Source organism: Homalodisca vitripennis, chromosome 2 (genome assembly GCF_021130785.1).
Source record: "Homalodisca vitripennis isolate AUS2020 chromosome 2, UT_GWSS_2.1, whole genome shotgun sequence".
Classification (NCBI taxonomy): domain Eukaryota; kingdom Metazoa; phylum Arthropoda; class Insecta; order Hemiptera; family Cicadellidae; genus Homalodisca; species Homalodisca vitripennis.
Window position 1 is genome coordinate 207,175,669 of NC_060208.1, and position 19,932 is coordinate 207,195,600.

At 33.7% G+C, this 19,932-nt stretch overlaps 1 protein-coding gene across 1 annotated transcript; it reads right to left on the reverse strand.

Annotated features, from left to right (window-relative positions):
- Positions 1–4,208: 4,208 nt before the first annotated feature.
- LOC124355327 (cysteine and histidine-rich protein 1 homolog) lies at positions 4,209–19,759 on the reverse strand. The gene is made up of 6 exons (XM_046806425.1): positions 19,272–19,759; positions 15,657–15,895; positions 10,583–10,794; positions 7,518–7,678; positions 6,582–6,784; positions 4,209–4,701 (listed from the first exon to the last, which is right to left on the reverse strand). Exons 1-6 carry the CDS (start codon positions 19,488–19,490, stop codon positions 4,674–4,676), a joined length of 1,062 nt encoding a protein of 353 aa, XP_046662381.1. The 5' UTR covers positions 19,491–19,759; the 3' UTR covers positions 4,209–4,673.
- Positions 19,760–19,932: the final 173 nt, after the last annotated feature.

The window sequence follows — 19,932 nt, forward strand, 5'->3', positions numbered from 1 at the left end:
CTCCTTGTTATTCTTTAACTTCCAAGTAACCTAAAAGATGTACTATGAAGTGTAACATTAAATCAGAATTGATTAACAACAAAAAGTTAGAACTGTACTGTAATTTAGAGGGATATAGAATTGTTGTATTTGCTTGAATACACAATTAATTGTTTTATTGTGTAATCTACTTCATGCTGAACTATTTCACCTGAGTAGAGATGGGTTGTTGTTAGTGGAACTGCCTCACACATTGCAACACAACCCACATTGCTTGTGTCACAATTAATATTATGCAAGATTCTGTTGGTGTTTTGTATGATATGAGTTAAAGCATTAAATGCCTATTTACATTTAAAAATAATTTTAGACCTCATAATATTGAATGATTTTTATGGAATAGAGTTGTATGAGCCAATTTTTAACTTAACAACACCAACAATGTGTTTTTATTCTTTAAAAAATTGAATCGTTCAAAAAGAGTATCAGATTTAATTGTCCTATTTTTTTATGAAACATAAGTCTAAACTTAGAATTACCTTAATAACATGACCAGTTAAGGGAAATTAATTAGAATTATAAAATGTTTGTAAAAAGAACCCATTTTCCATGAGTCTCCCGAATTATGAGCTTGCTAAGAAAGGAGTTCCAGGACACTGCCCCACTAGACTTATAATTCTGTAGCAACTTCTGAAATTGTTATTACCAAATACTACAGCATTTTGCAAAAGAATTTGAGTTATCTCAGTGCCTATAAACATGGTTTTATATTTTACAACTTCAGGAGTCCTAATCACAGCTTCAAACTTGGATATTCAATTATTCAAAAGTCGATTCGGAGATGGGAATATCTTTGGGTGACAGCTAAAAAAGGAATTTTAGTTTCAAGTTACAATCTAATTACAAACTTTACATGGATTACTAAATGGGCCTAATATTAATATTCTTCAAACTTTAATACAATAAAATTATAAATTGGTGTGAGATATACAACACCTTTTTAGTATGAGTGTTGAACTAAGAAAAGGCCTAAAATTTTATAACAATGAAACTGGCAAGATGGGGTTGCCAATAAGCCTTTTATTGTCTTGATCAGATGGGTTTACTGGTCTATTCCCTAACCTTCCTTGAAGCTGGAAAGTAATATTTGGCGAAGCAGGACAAGGTTTTATATTGGTAAAACTGGATGTTACCTTTGAATCTGACAAGGATTGGTACTGTGAAAATCAGATTTAACAGGTTATGGCAGAAATATCCAAGAACGTTCTGTCGATCACACGCACTGCCAACGGATCCTGTAACAATACGGCGTCAGCATCACCCACACATTGTCAATCTTCATTCACAGGAAGTTTTCAAATTATTTCTTGATTTCATAGGTTTTTTGAGACAGAAACACTGTTTTTGAGATTATCCCAGTTCTACAGGAAGATTTCTGTTTGAATGGCCACCCTGTCCGTTGTGTCAAATGGCAAATAAAAATTGGTCTATTTTTTTATTTACATGCTGGTGTAAAACAAAAGCCGAAATATGTATTTGAAGACTATCTTCTCTTATGAGACACCCAATGCAACCAGTATTTTTGCACTTTTTGAACATTTCAAAATATCCGGTAAACCAGATGTTAACAATAAAGAGTAAAAAACAAAACAGCGTAAAAAAGTAAGTGAAATAAACTTAGGACCTTTCACCAATTTTAGTGCAGGAAATTACAGAAACAGTTACAAGTTTGTTGTTCTTAACATTTTGTTTATTACTGTGTTGCCAATAAAAATTGGTGAACTGACTTTACTTTCATCTGAATATAATAAAGCAGTTATCAGCTGTTTGGTTAACCCTTTTACGGGTTTTTATGTGATATTATATTCAGAGCGATTGCGTAAAACTGTGCCACTGAGGTAATCTGTACCGTTATATTGTTGCTGTATTATTCTGTTGTCTGCTGTCATATTGCGCAAGAAAGAAGCATTTCTATGACAACTGTATACTGCACAAATAGTTATGGTGTTTTCTACTAGTTGTCGGCACTTCCTTGACCCTCTGTTAGTGTTTGCACCTTGGTGAGTTCACTGTAGTCGCACAGTGCAGACAGCTGGCGCCGCGTGTTGGTGTTGCATGTTACACATCCTTGAGTATTTTATGGTTTTAATTTAAACAAAAACATTTGTAAGGCTATAATACCTAAAAAAAACAACAAAATTGAAAGACACTAAAAATAATATCTTTTCATAATAAAGTACATATTAACTTAACAAAAAAAATCATCAAGGTGTTAAATGTATTGTATGTTACTTTGTTGTGTTGGGTATTTTACATTATCGTGTTGTTTTGAGATAACTTTTATTAAAATTTGATGAAATTCATATTAGAAAACAGTTACAAGATGATATTGCTTTACCATATGTGGATCAGTGTTAACCCTTTGCACTGGAAAGGCCAGCAGCACTGGCCACACCAAGGTTGCAGACAGCTTGCGTTAGTTTTGCCGTAACCGAACTACTTTCATTGACAGCTCGGCGGCCATATTTGTTGTTTGCCTACCCAGATCGGAATTATTTATCAATTTCCTCTACGCTATTTGCATTGTAATTTAAAATATTTAAAGAAGAAATGAAAAATAATTTTAAATTTATTTTTAATGACTTTCTAATACCAAGATATACATTTGGGAAATTTAACTCTTATTGTAAACAAAGATATATGTAATTATGTTTATAAAGTAGGTCTGTACAGTTATGTTATACTCAGATATGAACTATTTTACTTTTCTCAGTCTTTACATTTGTTTACAGAATAAAACTTTTAAAAATAAACCTATGTGTAGTCAAGAAGTTAGCACATGTCTTCTAGTAACATTTTCTAGGTTTCTATCACTTCGGTGTATAAGCCCAATACGCATCATTCATCTTATTTACACAGTCAATGTTAGAAAAGAATGATAGGCTAATTTAGAATTTACTGCTTTACCTAAAAATTACTTTAAAATAAAGCTGCTTGATAGGTTTCAGCACTCACCATTCATTATAAAAAAAAGAGAATATTAGAAAATAGCTGCTGTGTTTAGTGGCCAGTGGTGCTGGCCTTACGAGCTATGGAAGTATTATATCTTGGCCAGTACAGCTGGACATACGAGCTGAGATAACATTACGGCAAAAATTAATTCATGCTTCTGACAAAATGGCGGCGGCCATACAAGCTTCAAGGACAAATTGTAAATACTGCATTCGAGTGCTTATGGTTAAGAATGAGATTGCACTCCAAGAAATCCTCCTGCTAGTGTAATGAACAGGTAGATCTGCAATTGTTTGTTGTGCAAATCTTGGACTTTTTATAACACTTCTAGAGTAAAATTTACAACAAAACTAAGAAATCAAGCTTGTAGAAATATAGAACGTTACCTTGGTAATGAATAGAAAACACTCCAATTATAATCACGTGGGGAATTGAAATATCCCCTAGTTGCCATTGTAGTTTGGTTTTTTTATACTGCTATTTGAAGTGTTGTTTAAATATAGATTTACCATTTACATTGTTTTAGAGGAATTAGTCCTTTGTCTATATGTGGAACACCCTGTTCCCTGTTTCTGCATCTAACACCTACGCAACCTTTAAGAGTTTATACAATATTGTTTGCTTGGGAACTCATTACAAGACGTACAACTGGTAGAAACATCACAACGGATAATTGGTTTCACTTATCCGTTCTTTTAAATGAACATTCCCTAACTTTAGTAGGTATAATAAGAGGAACCAGATGAGCTGTTCCAGGTAGTACATAGGTAAGTACAGAATAGTAATTTCGGTTATGAAAAGGCCATTCTTGTCTCATACGTTCTGAAGAAAAATAAAGTGGGAATAAATTGATGCAATTGAACAGCTCACCATTATGGTCACAATTATTTCAAAAGAAACAAAAATTAAAACAAAACTGCTGTTGAAACAGAATAAAGAAGATAAACAGCAGCAATAACAGGAAGAAAGAACCGATATTACATTGATCCCCCTCCCCTAATAGTAAGGGACAGATCAACCAGTAAATCGTGTGAAAATTGCAAAAAATTAGTGTGCCCTGACTACCACCAAACCAAAAAATTAGTTTTGAGTGATGCTATTATTAAATTTGGTTTTGTATCATACTAATCAGTTCGTTCATGTATATTACACCACACAAACCTGCATTTCTTTGTTGATAGGATGGAAAAGGGCTTTAATCAAGTTCTAAACTCACATAAATATAATAATTTTTTATTAATAAACTAACTTAAATTATGACACAACAAATATACTATGACTATATAAATAGTAAAAATCAAAGATTTGGCAAATACTATATTCAAATAAAATTATATTAATGTGATTTTCAACAAGATGTATAATAGAATCTTATTTACCTTACAACTAAAACTGGACAGTTGCCAGTACGCCGAAGCTGCGCAGATTCCGAAAAATAAAAAACATCAAAAGAAGAGTATCTTCGATTTAATATCTTCCCAAAAGTAAACCAAAATACAAACCCTGATGTAACGTTACAATGCAAGACTTCACCGCCTGAGGACCGATGATAGGGAGGTGTTGAGCGAAGCGGCGGAGCTACCTTCAGTTGACTATAGAATCTTGTTGGCTAAGTTGGACGTTCAGATTTACAGATCAAACGATAAAGGTGAGATGAAAACAGAGGGGCTCTTCCTGACTTCTTATTTTGTGATGAGAAACATTATCAGCCTGTGAACAAAATACATACATGCTTTACGAGTACATATACTTAATATTACATTGTGAAAATGATCTAAAATTTAAGAATAAAATGTCAGTAGGTTGGGACGAGATTCCAAATTTTGTTATAAAAAGAGTATAATGTCAAATTCCTGATAATCATCCAGATTAATTAATTTTTTCTGTTGAAAAAAAATAATACAATGTTTAGACTAACTGAAATTTACCACAGTAACGTCAGTCTTTAAAAAGGAAAATAAAGCTTAACTAGAAAATTATCATCTTATTTCTGTTGTAATACTGTTGTTCAACAATATTGTAATATTTGAAAGAACAGCTAACTGGATATTTTGAAGGGGTTAAAAAACAATCAATTTTGTTTTTGGCGAGGTTTTAGTACTGAAACAGATAGGTTGTTCTATGATCTGTCTAAGGCCCTCGATTCAATTGTAGACCACATTCTTTTACAAAAACTAGAATTATACAGCATAAAGGAAAACAACTTGAACTGGTTTAGGTCTTATCTTACAAACAGTAAACGTAACCTATTCTTTTTAGTAACAAAATAAAATATGAATTTGATTAGAAGCGGATTGAATAAGGTATGCCACAAGGCTCTATTTTGGGCCCTACTTTGTTTTTAGTTTACACGAATGACGTCAATAAAGAATTTACGGTAATTTAACTTTATATGCAGATGACATGTTAGTAATTCTTAAAACATGCATTTTTTAGAAAACAAAATTATGAAAAACAATATTGAAATTATATAATGACTCCATTCCAGTGGTTTACAAAATCAGTTAATTAATTTTAGAACACTTCAAAATAAAAATGATTTGAGCCTAGATTTTTAAATAGAATTGAAATAGAGAAAACTGAATTTTTCCTCCAGTATAAAATTAAATTCATATTTAAGCTGGAATTCCGACGTAGAAATTTTAGGAAACAGACAGATTTTGTTAGCTATGAATGTTTTTACAAAATATAGTAAGTTTTGAAGTTTAAAAAATGATAATTATACTATCATTGGCAAGCTCATCTACATCACAGTGTGTATTCAAATTACAAATAAAGCAGTACGCATATTAACCACATTCAGCTTCAGGATACCATTTAGAATTTTTGTTTAAGGTTACAGATATTTACAATACAGCTATTTTATTTTTTGGAGGTTTTAGTTTATATGTAGAAAAAACACTTAGCATTAGAAAAAGTCATTACCCATAGTTATAACACAAAACATACAGATATAGTTCCATTTCCAATTCATCAGACAAAATTATTCGAGCAAACACCATTTTTTTGTAGAAATCATTAAGCTTTTCAATTCTTTAGCACAATATAACAAATTTTCAAACAAAATTATAAAACTTCTTTTAGATAAGGCTTAGTATTGAGTAAATTAATATTTTTTTAGATTTAGTCAATTTTCAAAAAGTGTAAATACAGTATTTTTAACTGTTTCTTTTATTGTCATTTTAATTAGATGTTTTCATAGCTTTAAATTTTGTTGTTAGAAGTTATTTAGTTGGTAAGTTTATATCGTAACAAGGCACCTGTTTTGTATTACAATTATTTGCAATAGTGTTTGATAATAAATTACATGAAACTTCCCTCTTAGAGTCCACTGATTTTAAAGTACCACATAAAGACACATAACAGTACACATGTCATAAAAGTTTTCAACTAAATTGCCATCTTTCTAAACTCCTAACAACTGGAACACTCTTTCTACTGCTTGAGAAATATTGCATGCAATAGAATATTTATTTTCTAATAAATTAATAAAAAGATGTGACCTTATATGTGTTTCTTTCAAATCCGTGAACCCTAGAAGGAAGTTTTGAAGACGCCTGTTGACTTTCTTATCTATTAGTACAAATTACCTGAAATTTATTGCCTTTGCAGCGAGGAGACGATTGCACTCGGCAGTATCAGGCAAAGGCAAGGCAACATAAGGACTTTCATTGTCCGCATCTGTGAAGTCAAACTTATGGATCTTTGGGTTAACCTTCATGTCACCGAAAGGTCCCCGCAGCGCCAGGTAGTGGACGCTCAGTGGAAGAGTGGTCTTGGTCTTTAAGATCAGCTGTTCGGAAAAATTGAGTCATTATTAGTTATTAAATTGTAACAAGAAACAACAAAGTATGTGAACAAACAGTGGGGGAATTGATTTTATATAGATGAAAATTTGCCTGAACATTTTTCAATTTTTACTGAACCTAAATTAATTTAAAAAATGTTCTAACTTAAAAAAAAATTAAAACAGCAATAATGCAACTAAAAGTGTAACATTCATTTGTAATGTACGTAATTTCAAGCAAATTTAGAAGTATTCACTAATCCTGAACATTTCCAGATTTAATATTTATAGGGGCCTTGAAAAGAAAGAAAATGCACCCACAACGTGTGACTCAATTCTTTAAATAAAAAAAAACTGAGTCACCGTTGAAGTTGTTTACCTATGTTACTCGTTGACGAAGAAGCCTGTAAAAAGTCAATCAATACATTATCAGTGAAATACAAACGCAACAGAATACAATACAATTAAATTTTTTAAAAGGAAACTTGTCTCAAAAGAGAAGAAGCAAGACATTACTTTTTTACTCAAAAAGAACATTACTTTGCTGAAGGAAAGTTACTGTGTAGGATACTAACGTACTGTACCTGCTCGTCCATACAAACCTATTCCCGTACAATCTTCTTGTCTTCAGAGACGATCTCGTCGAACCTAGCTGGAAGGAAGGGACGCACATACGTACGGGTTATACGCTACTTACCTGATCCGCCGATAATCGCTGCCTATCCTTGGGCAACTTTACCTGATAGGTCATATCTCTCTCAGAGCTGAGCGTGGGATCGCGCTGGCTGTTGTTGATGCGGGCCTTCACGACCCACTGGTTGTTGAACGCAGAAAATCGACTGGTCTCATAGAAAAGTTTGTGTACGAACTCATCCGTCCTGTACGGTTTCATCTGCAGATCTACAACAAGAGGACATGTTTTAAATTGATAAATTAATTAATTGATAAATAAATTAAAAAAGAAAAGTGTTAATTATACTGTGATTTTTTATAGGTTACAAAAACAAATTATAATGTTGAAAATTACTTTCTTAAAAACTATTGGACTATAATAGGAAAATTTCTTTTATGATTAGACTAAAAACTTGTATAGCCCAAAGTTATGAATTTTCGTGATTTTTACACCTTGCTGCACAAACTAGATTTTTTTTGTTCTCTTAGGACAAGAAGCTTATAAATTGCACCTAGTCCTAAGAACCTTAGCACTGCTTCCGGAGTGACAGGATATTCAGGATGGGTAAGGTTAGGGGGTAGGGGCTGCCTCCTATATCCATGAGGAAGAATTAGGGCACTAATCTCAAGGTCATATCTCCCCGGATGAAGAGAAGGCCAGCTCTGAACCAGCCTCTCCAGTAAAAGCAGGCAGGGGGGGGTAGCACACCCTTGTTGAGGCTAGCAAGAACCTCTGAGGTTAGGGAAACAAACCCCACTAACTCCAACAGTCATCTCCCGCAGTAGACTAGACCTACCGAATTGCCCTTGAAGCCCAGAATCTCGACATTTGAGGTTAGTGATGTTCCGCTCCTGGACATCCATAAGGTTGCCCAGATTTAAGTGACACATCGGTTTTTGCTGTACCCAGTGGTTGGTACCTGTCAACTGAAAGGTATAAACCAGCCAGAAGTGATCCCTGCTGTGTAAACTAGATATTATTAGATTCTAAATCATTAGCTGAACAACGCTCATTATTGAAATATAATATCAACAAACACCTTTAGTAATTTTAAATGACTTCAGCAAGTTTGTGAAATTAGTTTGTTGTTGTTAGCTTTAACCATCACTTGCTCTTACTCAGCTTGTAATAAGAAAGGTATCTTTTTCAAGTGTTCATGCTTCGGCTTTAGATCAGTTTTGAGCACTTGATTTTTCAAGAGTTCTACATGCCAGTTATCGTCATTAATCAAGGGAGGATTGACAAAGTAAATAAAAACTCTTAAAAATAATTATATGTTTTATCGCTTTTTATGTTTACTATTTTAAAATGTATTTAACAATTTGTGGCAAACATATATTTTAATAACAACAGCAATTCAATTGTTCTTGAAGCTTTAAAAAACATCTAAAATAATTAAGTTGAAAATATATTTGATCTGGTACACGCATATAATAATACACTGATCACATTAACTTCCACCCAAGCCAACTCTCACACAGAGATTAGCGCCTTAGAGCACAAAGCCATCCTGACTTAGCTCACTTATGATTTCACTCTCTCATCACTTTGGCAGCTCTCTACTGTGTCGCAATTGTGGCTCTTATCGCTTACAGGATAAAACATGAATTATTTATCATAATTTTTTTATTCTATCTCTGTCTATTAATTAATTAAACACTTACGTTTATTAAGAGTGTATAAGCCAAATTACGAAGCTTTGAAATTGGATGAACACATTTTTTTTAAATTTAACTCTTGCACTGTTTTCAAAACTGTTTACATTTCTCCCCATCCAATGTCTACACAAGCCCAAACAAAGAAGCATTATCTACCTTGGCTGGCTGCCCACACAGCTAAGGTTGATATAATAATAAGTTTGGCCAAAGATCAAATTTATTTTTGACTCCTTTAGAACATAACCCACTTTACTATATAACAAAATTTATGCAACACATAGCCATGAGTAATTTTATAAAAAAAAAACACATGTAATATGTTTAAAGTTACAACATGTCATTAACACTTAGAACTTAAGTATCAATATAATCTCACAATAATATCTAAAATATGAAATGAAAAATACAAACTACACAACTTACAATTATCTAAAGATAATCCAGTATGCTAGTTTGGAATGAATTGAATAATAATATAGCCTGTTAAATTTGTTATTATTTTGAAAACTGATGTTTGTATATTAAGTCAGGTGCTAATTATACTAATAAATATTACAAATATAAGCTTGCTTTAATTAAGAGAATTGTACTATATGTATACATATATATTTTAGAGACAAAGAGACCAATCTTTTTTTTAGCCTCATTCTGCCCGTTCTTATGGGCCACTGGTCTGTGCAAAGATCTTAACAAACAGAATAAGGGGGAGAATTGGTACAGTCATGTCAATAGTACTAATAAAAAGTGCTTTGGTCACAGACAGGATTAGAACCTGCCAGACACAAAGTCTGGCATCCTAGACCACTCGGCCACTAGGTTTCCCGATACCTTACTCATACCTAAAACAATCAATTAGTCTTCAAATATTTTCAAACTATGTGATCATGAATTTCACAAGAGACATACTCCTACTTAACATCTACAATAAACCCTACAGGGATCACTTCTGGCTGGTTTATACCTTCCAGTTGAACCCACATTGGGCACAACAAAAACCGACGAGTCACTTAAATCTGGGTAACTTTATGGATGTCCAGGAGCGGCACATCACTAACCGCAAATGTCGAGATTCTGGGGTGCAAGGGTAATTCGATACATCTAGTCTACTGCGGGGGATGACTGTTGGGAGCTGGTGGGGTTCGTTCCCTTAGTATCAGAGGTTCTTGCTAGCCTCAACAAGGGTGTGCCATCCCCTGCCTGCTTTGACTGGTGAGGCTGGTTCAGAGCTGGCCTCCCCTTCTTCTGAAAGGACATGACTGAGATTAGTGCTATAATTCTTCCTCATGGATCTTGATAGGAGGTGGCTCCTACCCCGTAACCTTACCCATCCTGAATATCCTGTCACTCCGGAAGCAGCGCTAAGTGCAATTTATAAGCTTCCTGTCCTAAGAGAACAAAAAAATCTACAATAAAACAATAATTTAAAATTAGTATTAATAAAAGAAAGCCGGTACTTTCAAGATACAAACTCACCATTGAAAGTAATCTTCTCATAGGATAGTAGGTCGAAGATGCAGTCGTAGAGACGCTTCTCCTCCTCGTTCCGCTGGTCTATCACTTGTAGCGCCTCCATGACCTCCGCCCCTGAGCGGTGGGGGTGAGCGCAGGCTAACTCATGCTCCTGGACCTCATGGTGGGGGCCCCGCCACGGACACCCAATACGACTGTATGGGCAGTTTGTGATCCTGTCCACAACACACTATAAATTAACTCCATTCTAGTCAATTATGGTTCATTTTTCTCATTCAACCCTATTGTTTACAATATTCTTTAGAGCTCTTTAACCCTGCATCTGGCAGGTGAAATTCCTATATTGGGATGTACTATTTTGCTAGTTGTGCACACCTTCACTCAAACCTATGAAGAATATCTATTATTGAAGTAAAGTACACACTATTATAAATTTTATTTTTCAGTACGAAACAAGAAACATTTATATGCAGTTGGATTAATTTTGCTATTTAAATTTAGGTTTTGTTTTTCATTATAAGTGGAAAAAAACTAAGAGTAAAACAAAATATGCAAAATGTCTTAAAAAAGATTTATGCATAACATCAAAAAAATTCCACTTTCCCCAAATTTTATTGTGCATGATAAAATGTTGTGTTTTTACAAAAAATGACATTCACATTCTAACATTTTTAGATATTTTCTGTATGATTATTATATTTTGAGACTTTTTTATGTTGCAGAGCATAAAAGTTCTGAAAATAAATTTTTTTTTTTGTTTTTTTATACTTTTATATCCAAAAATGTTTGTTACAAATCCTAAGAAATGATTTGTCAAGAAATAAAAGTTGTAAAAAATACATAATACACCATCAGAAAATGCTTAAATTGAAGTAAATTTATTATAATAAAAACTTTTTGTTTAATAATAAATATCTAAGTTCACCTGACTTATTTAGTAGGTCACTCATAGTGTTCAATAAATAAAAAACAATTAAATAAACATTATTTGTAATCTAGGTGTAGGCCTAGGTATAACGATTTTTATATCACAATTTAGCCTACAAACCTATGAATGTCAGCAATAAAGGGATCACAAATAAACCATTGATCACAGTACAGTTTATAGGAACAAGCATTGAATTCACAAATAAAAAGTTTAGAGTACACAATGAGTATTCATAGTGACTAGTCTTTCAGCACTTGAGAAACATTTTTTTAGCGTCACTAGTCGTCTAACAGATGGAGGGTTGGTTAAATATCTGATTTCACTAAAGAATTGAAAATCCTATGATTCTACATAGCACATTGTAAATTTAGAGATTCAAAACTGACAAACAGTTAAGGTTGTTGGTATTGTAAGAAATATACTTAAACACAATTTAAATTTAACCTTTTTCATTCTTAAATTTTGCTAAACCACCAACAGGTATTTTGATGACCTCTCATTCCAACCATACCTAACTAGTGTCACTGACGAATCAATTTCTGTTTTTTCGTTATCAATTTAACAAAAATCTAGGTTGTTTGCTCTTTCAGTACGAACTTCAACCTATGGACTATTAGGGCACCATACGTTCCAGATCGTTCAACTTTTCAGACATCAGATAATTTTGGACCATCTGGCATGTGATCTAAGATCAGGAAAGTACTGATCGGAAATGCCCCCTAGACATCAGTGCAGGCTTCGAAACAATAACAAGAATGAAAATTAAATACAACATTCTTTTCCTCTCCGAGTTGTATCAAAGACGTCAAAGTACCTAACGTCATACTAATAAATACATTGATTTATCCGCTATAGAATGCCACTACTTTCATCAAAAAGCATTAGTTCTTCTTCTAAGGGGTGGCCTACTGCATGCACTTTAGCCTCAAGGGCCTTTAGCGCAACACGGTTATATACCATGAGGCCAACCAGTCTACGGTTTCAAGCAGTTCTACAAAATACCGAAAACAACTGATCAGGTCCTTCTGGGGAAATTCACCACCCTTGGCCAAACTACCAAATATGACACAGCGTTCCTTTGCTATTGCAGGATAGTTAATGAGCAGGTGTTCTTTACACATTCTACTAGAGCAGATCCTCCTGAAGAATGCTGGCTCCGTGGAGATGCTTCCTTAGGTAACCGTGTCCTGTTATCAGACCCATAACACGAGAACACACTGATCTACGTAAGGAGAGAAGGTACAGATACCACGCTGGAAGATGGCGACTGTAGAACCATTCTGCTCATTGTCACACCCGGATGCAGCCACCACCTTCTCTCATGTTCAGTGTAAATCTATTTTAAAATAGCACCAAAGGGTACACAACTAGAAATACCACAGAATGGTTGAGATTCCAGATGATGGATGCTGAGTCTAAGTTGGCCATGACATCAGCTCTTACGTTCCCCCTCATGACCCAGAACCCAACAGTCACATTGCCGAGAGAAGAAACAACTTGACAGCAATCCCAGACCGTTGTAATTGAACACACAGAGTCCAACGCTTTCAATGCCACCTGGTATTATTTCCTTCTAACTAGCAAATCTAATACACTAAATTTAGTTAAGCTCACATTAAATAGTAATTTTTAACTTTAATATTATACATAAACGCCACCTCAAACAGAACATTAAATTACATTGTCTACATTCGTGTTGATTTTACAATTTATTAACATAATATATGTGTAATTAATCAAATTTACATCGGTTGGTGTTGAAAGTAACCGTTGCTGACTTATTATTTTCAAGAAATATTGTACTAACACATCACTGGTTTCACATACTATGTTTCAATACTGCTTAGCTAATACCTGACATAGATATGTAAATCCGAACATTTATGATCATTATCATTTAATTTATTCTTATTTCTTTATTTTAAAATAAAATTAGTAATTAAATTTATTCTTATTTCTTTATTTTAAAATAAAATTGGTAATTAAGTTTTTAAGAAAATATTGTTAAAAAATTATGGTACTTTGGGATTATACCGACCACACTAGTATGAAGAACACAAAAATAGAAATTTATAGAAACAAACATGATAGAACGAAAAAAACAACTCTTCAATTACAAAATTACAAACTTACAAGCATTTCCAGGTATTGTGATCGTTATTGTTGTCGCTGTTATCTTATCTTTCTCGAGAATCCTGATTACGGCAGACCGCGCGCGGCATCACGTGATTTGCACGGTACATAATTGCCTTTCCATTACAATTCAATTTATATTTCTGATTAGCCCCTCTAGAATTTGATATTTTACTGATAGGTACTATCTCGAGGGATGTTTTTCTTTCGTCGACATCAGCGCGGGGCAGCACCGAAGGTGCTGCCAAAGCCCGCGCTGATGGCCGGAGGCACTCGCATTTTGGGTGGCGGAATGTGATCAAGAATAAAAACAAGTTTTTAGTGTTTTTTTAATAAAGAGTTTAGTTTGGTAAATGTTTGTTTTTGTTGAATTTTTGTGTTTGGAGAAATGTAGAGGTAAAACACGGAAGTACAACAAAGCGATGCACCAGCTGAACGGGCGGCGAGACTCTGCAATCACGTTATCTACTAGACGCTCGACTTTGACCTCTGTCTGAGGATGGGGAGGGGTTTGCGATAAGACAATTCCTGTTTTATATTGACGAAATATTGTTCTACGCTAATCTAGTAATCAGTAGAAACGAAATGTGAAATAACGATTCATGTCTGGGTGTGGTCGGTATAATCCCAAAGTACCAAAATTATGTTTAAGTAGTATTTTTGTCACAAGTGTTAATTCTGAGCTTGTGAAATTAAGTGTGAATCATATCCATCCTCCGAATTGAATCACAATTAATAAAAGAAAAGCATATGCGAGAGTAACTGCCCTACAAAGTATTTTGGTACACAACAAATCAAACCATTTCTAATACAGAATCTTGAAATATTTCAATGTTAAAACTGCAATAACACTCCATGTTAAATAACTGTTTTGATGGAATATTAAGTAAGTAATCTTTTTCTATTAGTTAGTTCGTCTGTCAGTTTGAGAGGCTCAGTAAGGAAATTACAAGACTAGATTACAACAATAATAGCCTACTAAATAAAATAAAAAATTAACGATGAATGAACATTTACTGGCAAATAAAGCCTATGCGAAGATGACATAACAAAACCTTTCAATGATGGATGACATTATTGTATGATAGCTGTTGTTCATTTAGTTTTGTATTGTTGACTATTCTCCGAGAGCCTCAATGAAGGCCATGTGTTGTCACAGTAAATCTGCTCTAAATCCTTTATTTACTACTCGATTTAAATCATTTTGGTATCATTACATTTGTGATAAAATCCTCCAAAAACTGCTTTTCTTGTAATTCTTGAGAAAACTGCTGGCTTTTAAGATATTCAAAGATTTAAACGTTTTAATGACCGCCATTTTGAAAATACTAAAGATAATTTCATGATATTTTTGTTCAGTAACTGGTCTTGTTATCTTAAACATTTGAGCCAAATTATGTATAACTTAATTTATAATTTTTTATAATGTACATTTTTTTATAGAAAAACACATACAGACAGATTGGGATACTAAGCATCGGTGACCTATGTTCATATGGTGAAATATTTTGGTCTTGACCTGAGCAATAACGTGGTATACCTTTGTCCATAAGAGTTACAGGACACCCTGTATAAAGGACTGTAATAAGACACACAGTCCCTATGTAAAATATAAGTGTTTAACAAGAAATATTTATATTATAAGAATATTATTCAATATTCAAAAATGAAAAGAAACAAATATGTTCTGTGAATGCGCATAGTTCCAACAAGTACGAACTAATAAGTCAATAACAGATTTGTGTTTTTAACAAAATATCACTATCAGCACTAAAAAGCGTGACAACCCAACTGCTGTGCTTGTAGTCTCCCACCTTTTCTTAAATTGTCATACGTCTAAAAATATGAAACAAGCAAGAGAGTGCCACACATCTCACATTTTCCCCAATATTGAAGAATTCAGACTTGTAATATAATTTTTCTTTGTTTTGTAAAATATATAAATACACTAGAGTATAAAAATATTTGTGCATAAATAACAACAGCTTTTATTAGCAAGCACTTCCAAAAACTAACCTCTCTTCACAGAGAGACTCCTCATGCCGTTCCAGAGTGTTGCGAGGGAACTCTTTGTTGCAATACTGACACTCGGCTGGTAACTCGCTCACTGCCTTCTCAACGGCTAGGTTGCGCGATGCTGTGCTCTTGCTGATTTCTATACGACAGTTGGGGCATGTTGCCAACTCGTCACGCAGGCGTGCATCAGCCAGTACGTGCGTGAAACAGCCAGCACACATCAGATGACCGTTGGTACACTGGAATTTGGTTGAATACACTTTAAAATATTATCTCAGATAGCCTAGATTAAGTAAACTTATTTCTAGTTAGACCCAATTCTCTTCCGTTACAATGCAGTCCAAATGGTTCTAATAAAGTTAATTATCTTAATCTCACAAGACTCTAAACATTTGGTGGTACTCAATGCTCACACATTATTTCTTTGTTAAACAGGAACAAAACCACCACTGTCAGAATTCCATCTTGAGGTAATACGCCAACTGTCCAAGAAAATATGGAGACATAAATTCAACAGAAAAAAGGGGGCTGCCCTTCTCCTTTTAAACCACCATTGAGGCTGATCCAGCGTCTTTTCCCTAGATGTGTTCCTTCAAAGGACAAAATAGAGTATCCAACATGATAATGCCTCATGTGTAAGCACAAAACAGGACGGGATTGTTGCCAGACGAGAGACGCGGTATGTGTGTGAAGACTGTGGCGTTGCTTTATGTGTGGTGCCCTGCTTCAGAGGATTCCATACTCTGAAGAAGTACTAAATGGATATAAAATGACATTTGAACATAGTGTACCTATATAGTATTTTTATAGTTAACATTCATCCAAACTTTGATTTTTATTACCAGAAGACCACACAAATTTTTTGTAACTGTTTTTCTTGCACAATATTTTTAGTTTTTATATATTTTATTCCCTCCCAAAGTTTAATTAATTATTTATATTACCTAACCAACTCTGGGTTAACATTATTCGAGATGCTTGTAAACATTGTTTACTCTATTTATTAAACTTTAAATACAGTAACATGTTTAAGGTGTTATGTCAAAAATTCCTAAAAAAGAGAAATATACTTGGTGCTGGGGGGGTCTTAGTACGTAACTAAGCCCAGCGCTCAGGTGTCACCTCGAATCCAAGAACGTGGCAGTTAAATGGTTAAAATAACAATATAATCCAGTTGGTTTTACATCTTAACTATGTAAGCAATATATATGTATAAAATATTACAAATAAAACAATGTAACATTAACTAACTTTTGACTACAGTCCAATCTTGATAATCCAACAGATATGGGACCAGCACACTGTCGGATTACCAAGGGTGCCATTACAATGCATAAGTAACCTATAATCAGTAAGAAACTTGAAAATAAGCAAACACTATACTGTAAGAACAAACTTTTTTTGTACGTACCTAATTATAGTAGAATGAACAAACTGTGCATACATAATACATAAGTAAAAACTCTTCAATATTTACACTTTAAAAAATAAAAAACAGTTTTTTTTCTTCTTCTTAATTTATTCTGGGATCTCATTCACCTGGAGATTTTTAAAATGAACAATTGTCTCAATTACAACACCACGCTCTTGACAGCAAGTTATAAGGGTAGCAGCTGCAGACACAGCGTCATTACAACTAACTTTAAAAGAGCTAGCAGCCACCTCGATCTCGTCGCTGTCAGTCTTGCTGCTGTCTAGAGTGGTGGTCTCTTTAATAATCTCATCATCATTTAAGTTGGCATTTACATCAGCCACTTCATTAGATCTCCTCGTTGTATGCCCTCATTTTCTTTCAACTTTTTTTATTAATAAATTAACAAGTCGTAGACAGACTATCCAAGTGAGTTTCATCATAAACTGTTTTGTTTTTCAAGTAATGAGTGTGTAGGCCACACGTTTTTCCAAGACTTGATGATGTTTAATTTTGTAACTTGGTTCCAAGCATATCGCCGACTGCCGATAGCCTTTTTCAAGCATGTCGGACTATCAAATCTCGGATTATTAAGATTGGACTGTATTTTCAAAGATAAACGTGTCTTACTCCTTGTGATATAAATAACACATGTCCATCGCCATTGTACTCTGCGACCATTACTCAAATACCAAATACATGATTTTACTTTGAATTAATTTGGAACAAAAATGTTGAATTGAGTAACAGTTTACGCTTGTATTATAGTAAAACTATATTTTTTATAAAATAACTAAATTTCATTTATACTATGTTTGAGTAGTGTAGTACTAACGATTATTTTAGTGGGTAAACATGTCTGGCAGCATTTAAGAAATGCTCTAACGGATCACACTACCATCAAGGTCATTATCTTGTAACCATGATTTAAAACATTGTTCTATGTTTAAAAATACATTTTGAGACAAAAATCGTATGTTCATTACCTATGTTCTTGCTGATGTCACTAGCTTACTCAGTAGGTAAATGATTTTGCTTTATTGTATTAAATTAATTTTCAACAATATTATTATTCTGGTAAATAAAAACAGCTGGCAATACTTAATTATGAATATATGTAAGTCAAACGTTTTTATATTCAATAGTTTAGATATTTCTAATCGATTTTGGTGGTGGCCACTAATTACGCTGCTGTTGAAAATTGATGATGTGTGTGGGGAGTTTGGCCAGTAGGCCATCTATATATTTACGACAATATTAGTTCACTCGAGGTTTGGATGTGACCATGATAATGAGGATTATCAAAACATAACCTCAATTTCATTGTTTTAACCTATATAATCTGACAACCAATCAAAACATATGTTCAAAAGGTATGTTCATCATCAACAGTAATGCCACAGCCTATGCTGATGGCCAGAGGTATTACTGTCTGCCCATTTAACTACTAGTTCTCTCAGAAGGTTTTTTTAACAATTACATTTTAGCTGTTGTATTTTTAATTTAATTTTTAAGCATTTTTGGGGTAGGGTAGGATAAGCGGACCTGGTTTTTTATATCAATATTGACAAACGATATTTATATATAAAATATGATTGTGATTATGGCTATAGATATGTTGATATGATTTATAAACCCGTATTCAATAAATGAATATCGATAATTGTAATAATCTATATAAAAAAAACCAGATCCGCTTATTGTACTCCACCCCATTTTTGTTAAGAAAAAAACTAAACTCAATATTGTCAATTGGTTAAATATAACATTTACCAAATCTATTATTTAGGAGCACTTGATACCAAAGTCTGCCCCTGGAAAGTAATTCACAACATAATAAGACATACAAAAGTACAATGGCACAATTGATGTATAAGGCGTAACCTTGAAAAATGCATTGATCAAACACCTAGGACAAGACCCTTGGGGACCAAACAACCCCAGAAAACCATTTTGACTAAAGTCTTGTAAATAGACCATTAATATTCCATGGAATAAGCTATTAATTTTAATTGTAATATTGTGTGATGGACCCTGCATGTTACCTTTTGGAGCAAACTAAACCAATGGTTTTACCACTTAATTCTTACGTATGTAGTAAAAAGTAACATGTAGTCTAAATGAGTGGTCATTAATTTAACTGAATTAGGCCTTTACAAAAATTATAATGAAACTTAAAATATATAATCTGTCAAACATCGAACCTGATATATGGCAGCTTTGGGAAGATCCAAACACACAGCACAGCAAAGAATGCCTCCCAATCTCAACTCTAATTTGTCTGGTTTAGCATCTTGTTGGTTGGATAATTTTCTCTTCTTAGCTTCAGGCTCTGAAAATTCCTCTGACTTTTCGACATCTGTCACGGTTTCTGTCACTGTCTCGGTCGTACTAGAGCTAGCTTCTGTGTCAGCCATTTCCATTTTCAAACAATAGAAGCTTACAAAACAACAAATTTAGAATTATACTCAAGTCCAAATATATAAATTTATCACGTCTATTCTCGTTTTACGGTGGTTATATTTTCCAAAATAGACGGTGTAAAAATATATATTAAATCAAATTAATAAACTTTGTACAATCTGACAAATAATAAGGAACAAAACAACAGTGAATCAGATGCTGTAACACACAGCTGCGCCATCAGCTGACGATCAGCAGCTCGTTCTGACTGACGGGAATGGGATGGGAATGGCACTACCAGCAAATACCAATGAGATTATTGATTCTCCTTGCCGAGCATGCGCAGTAGAGTGCGCATACCTCTTCTATTCATCGTCTCCACCCACTCAACTTGGTTAAAATTACAAAAACCAAAGGGGGTCGAGGTGAAGTATTTGTAAACTGCGTAGAAAAGATTCTCGA

Excerpts from the sequence above, each read along its gene's own strand:
- LOC124355327 (XM_046806425.1), bottom strand. The coding sequence starts at position 19,490 with ATGGAAATGGCTGACACAGAAGCTAGCTCTAGTACGACCGAGACAGTG. Across the intron at positions 10,795-15,656 it reads GAGTCTCTCTGTGAAGAGAG|GATCACAAACTGCCCATACA; the intron begins GTTAGTTTTTGG and ends TGTTGTGGACAG. Across the intron at positions 6,785-7,517 it reads AGAGAGATATGACCTATCAG|CTGATCTTAAAGACCAAGAC; the intron begins GTAAAGTTGCCC and ends TTTTCCGAACAG.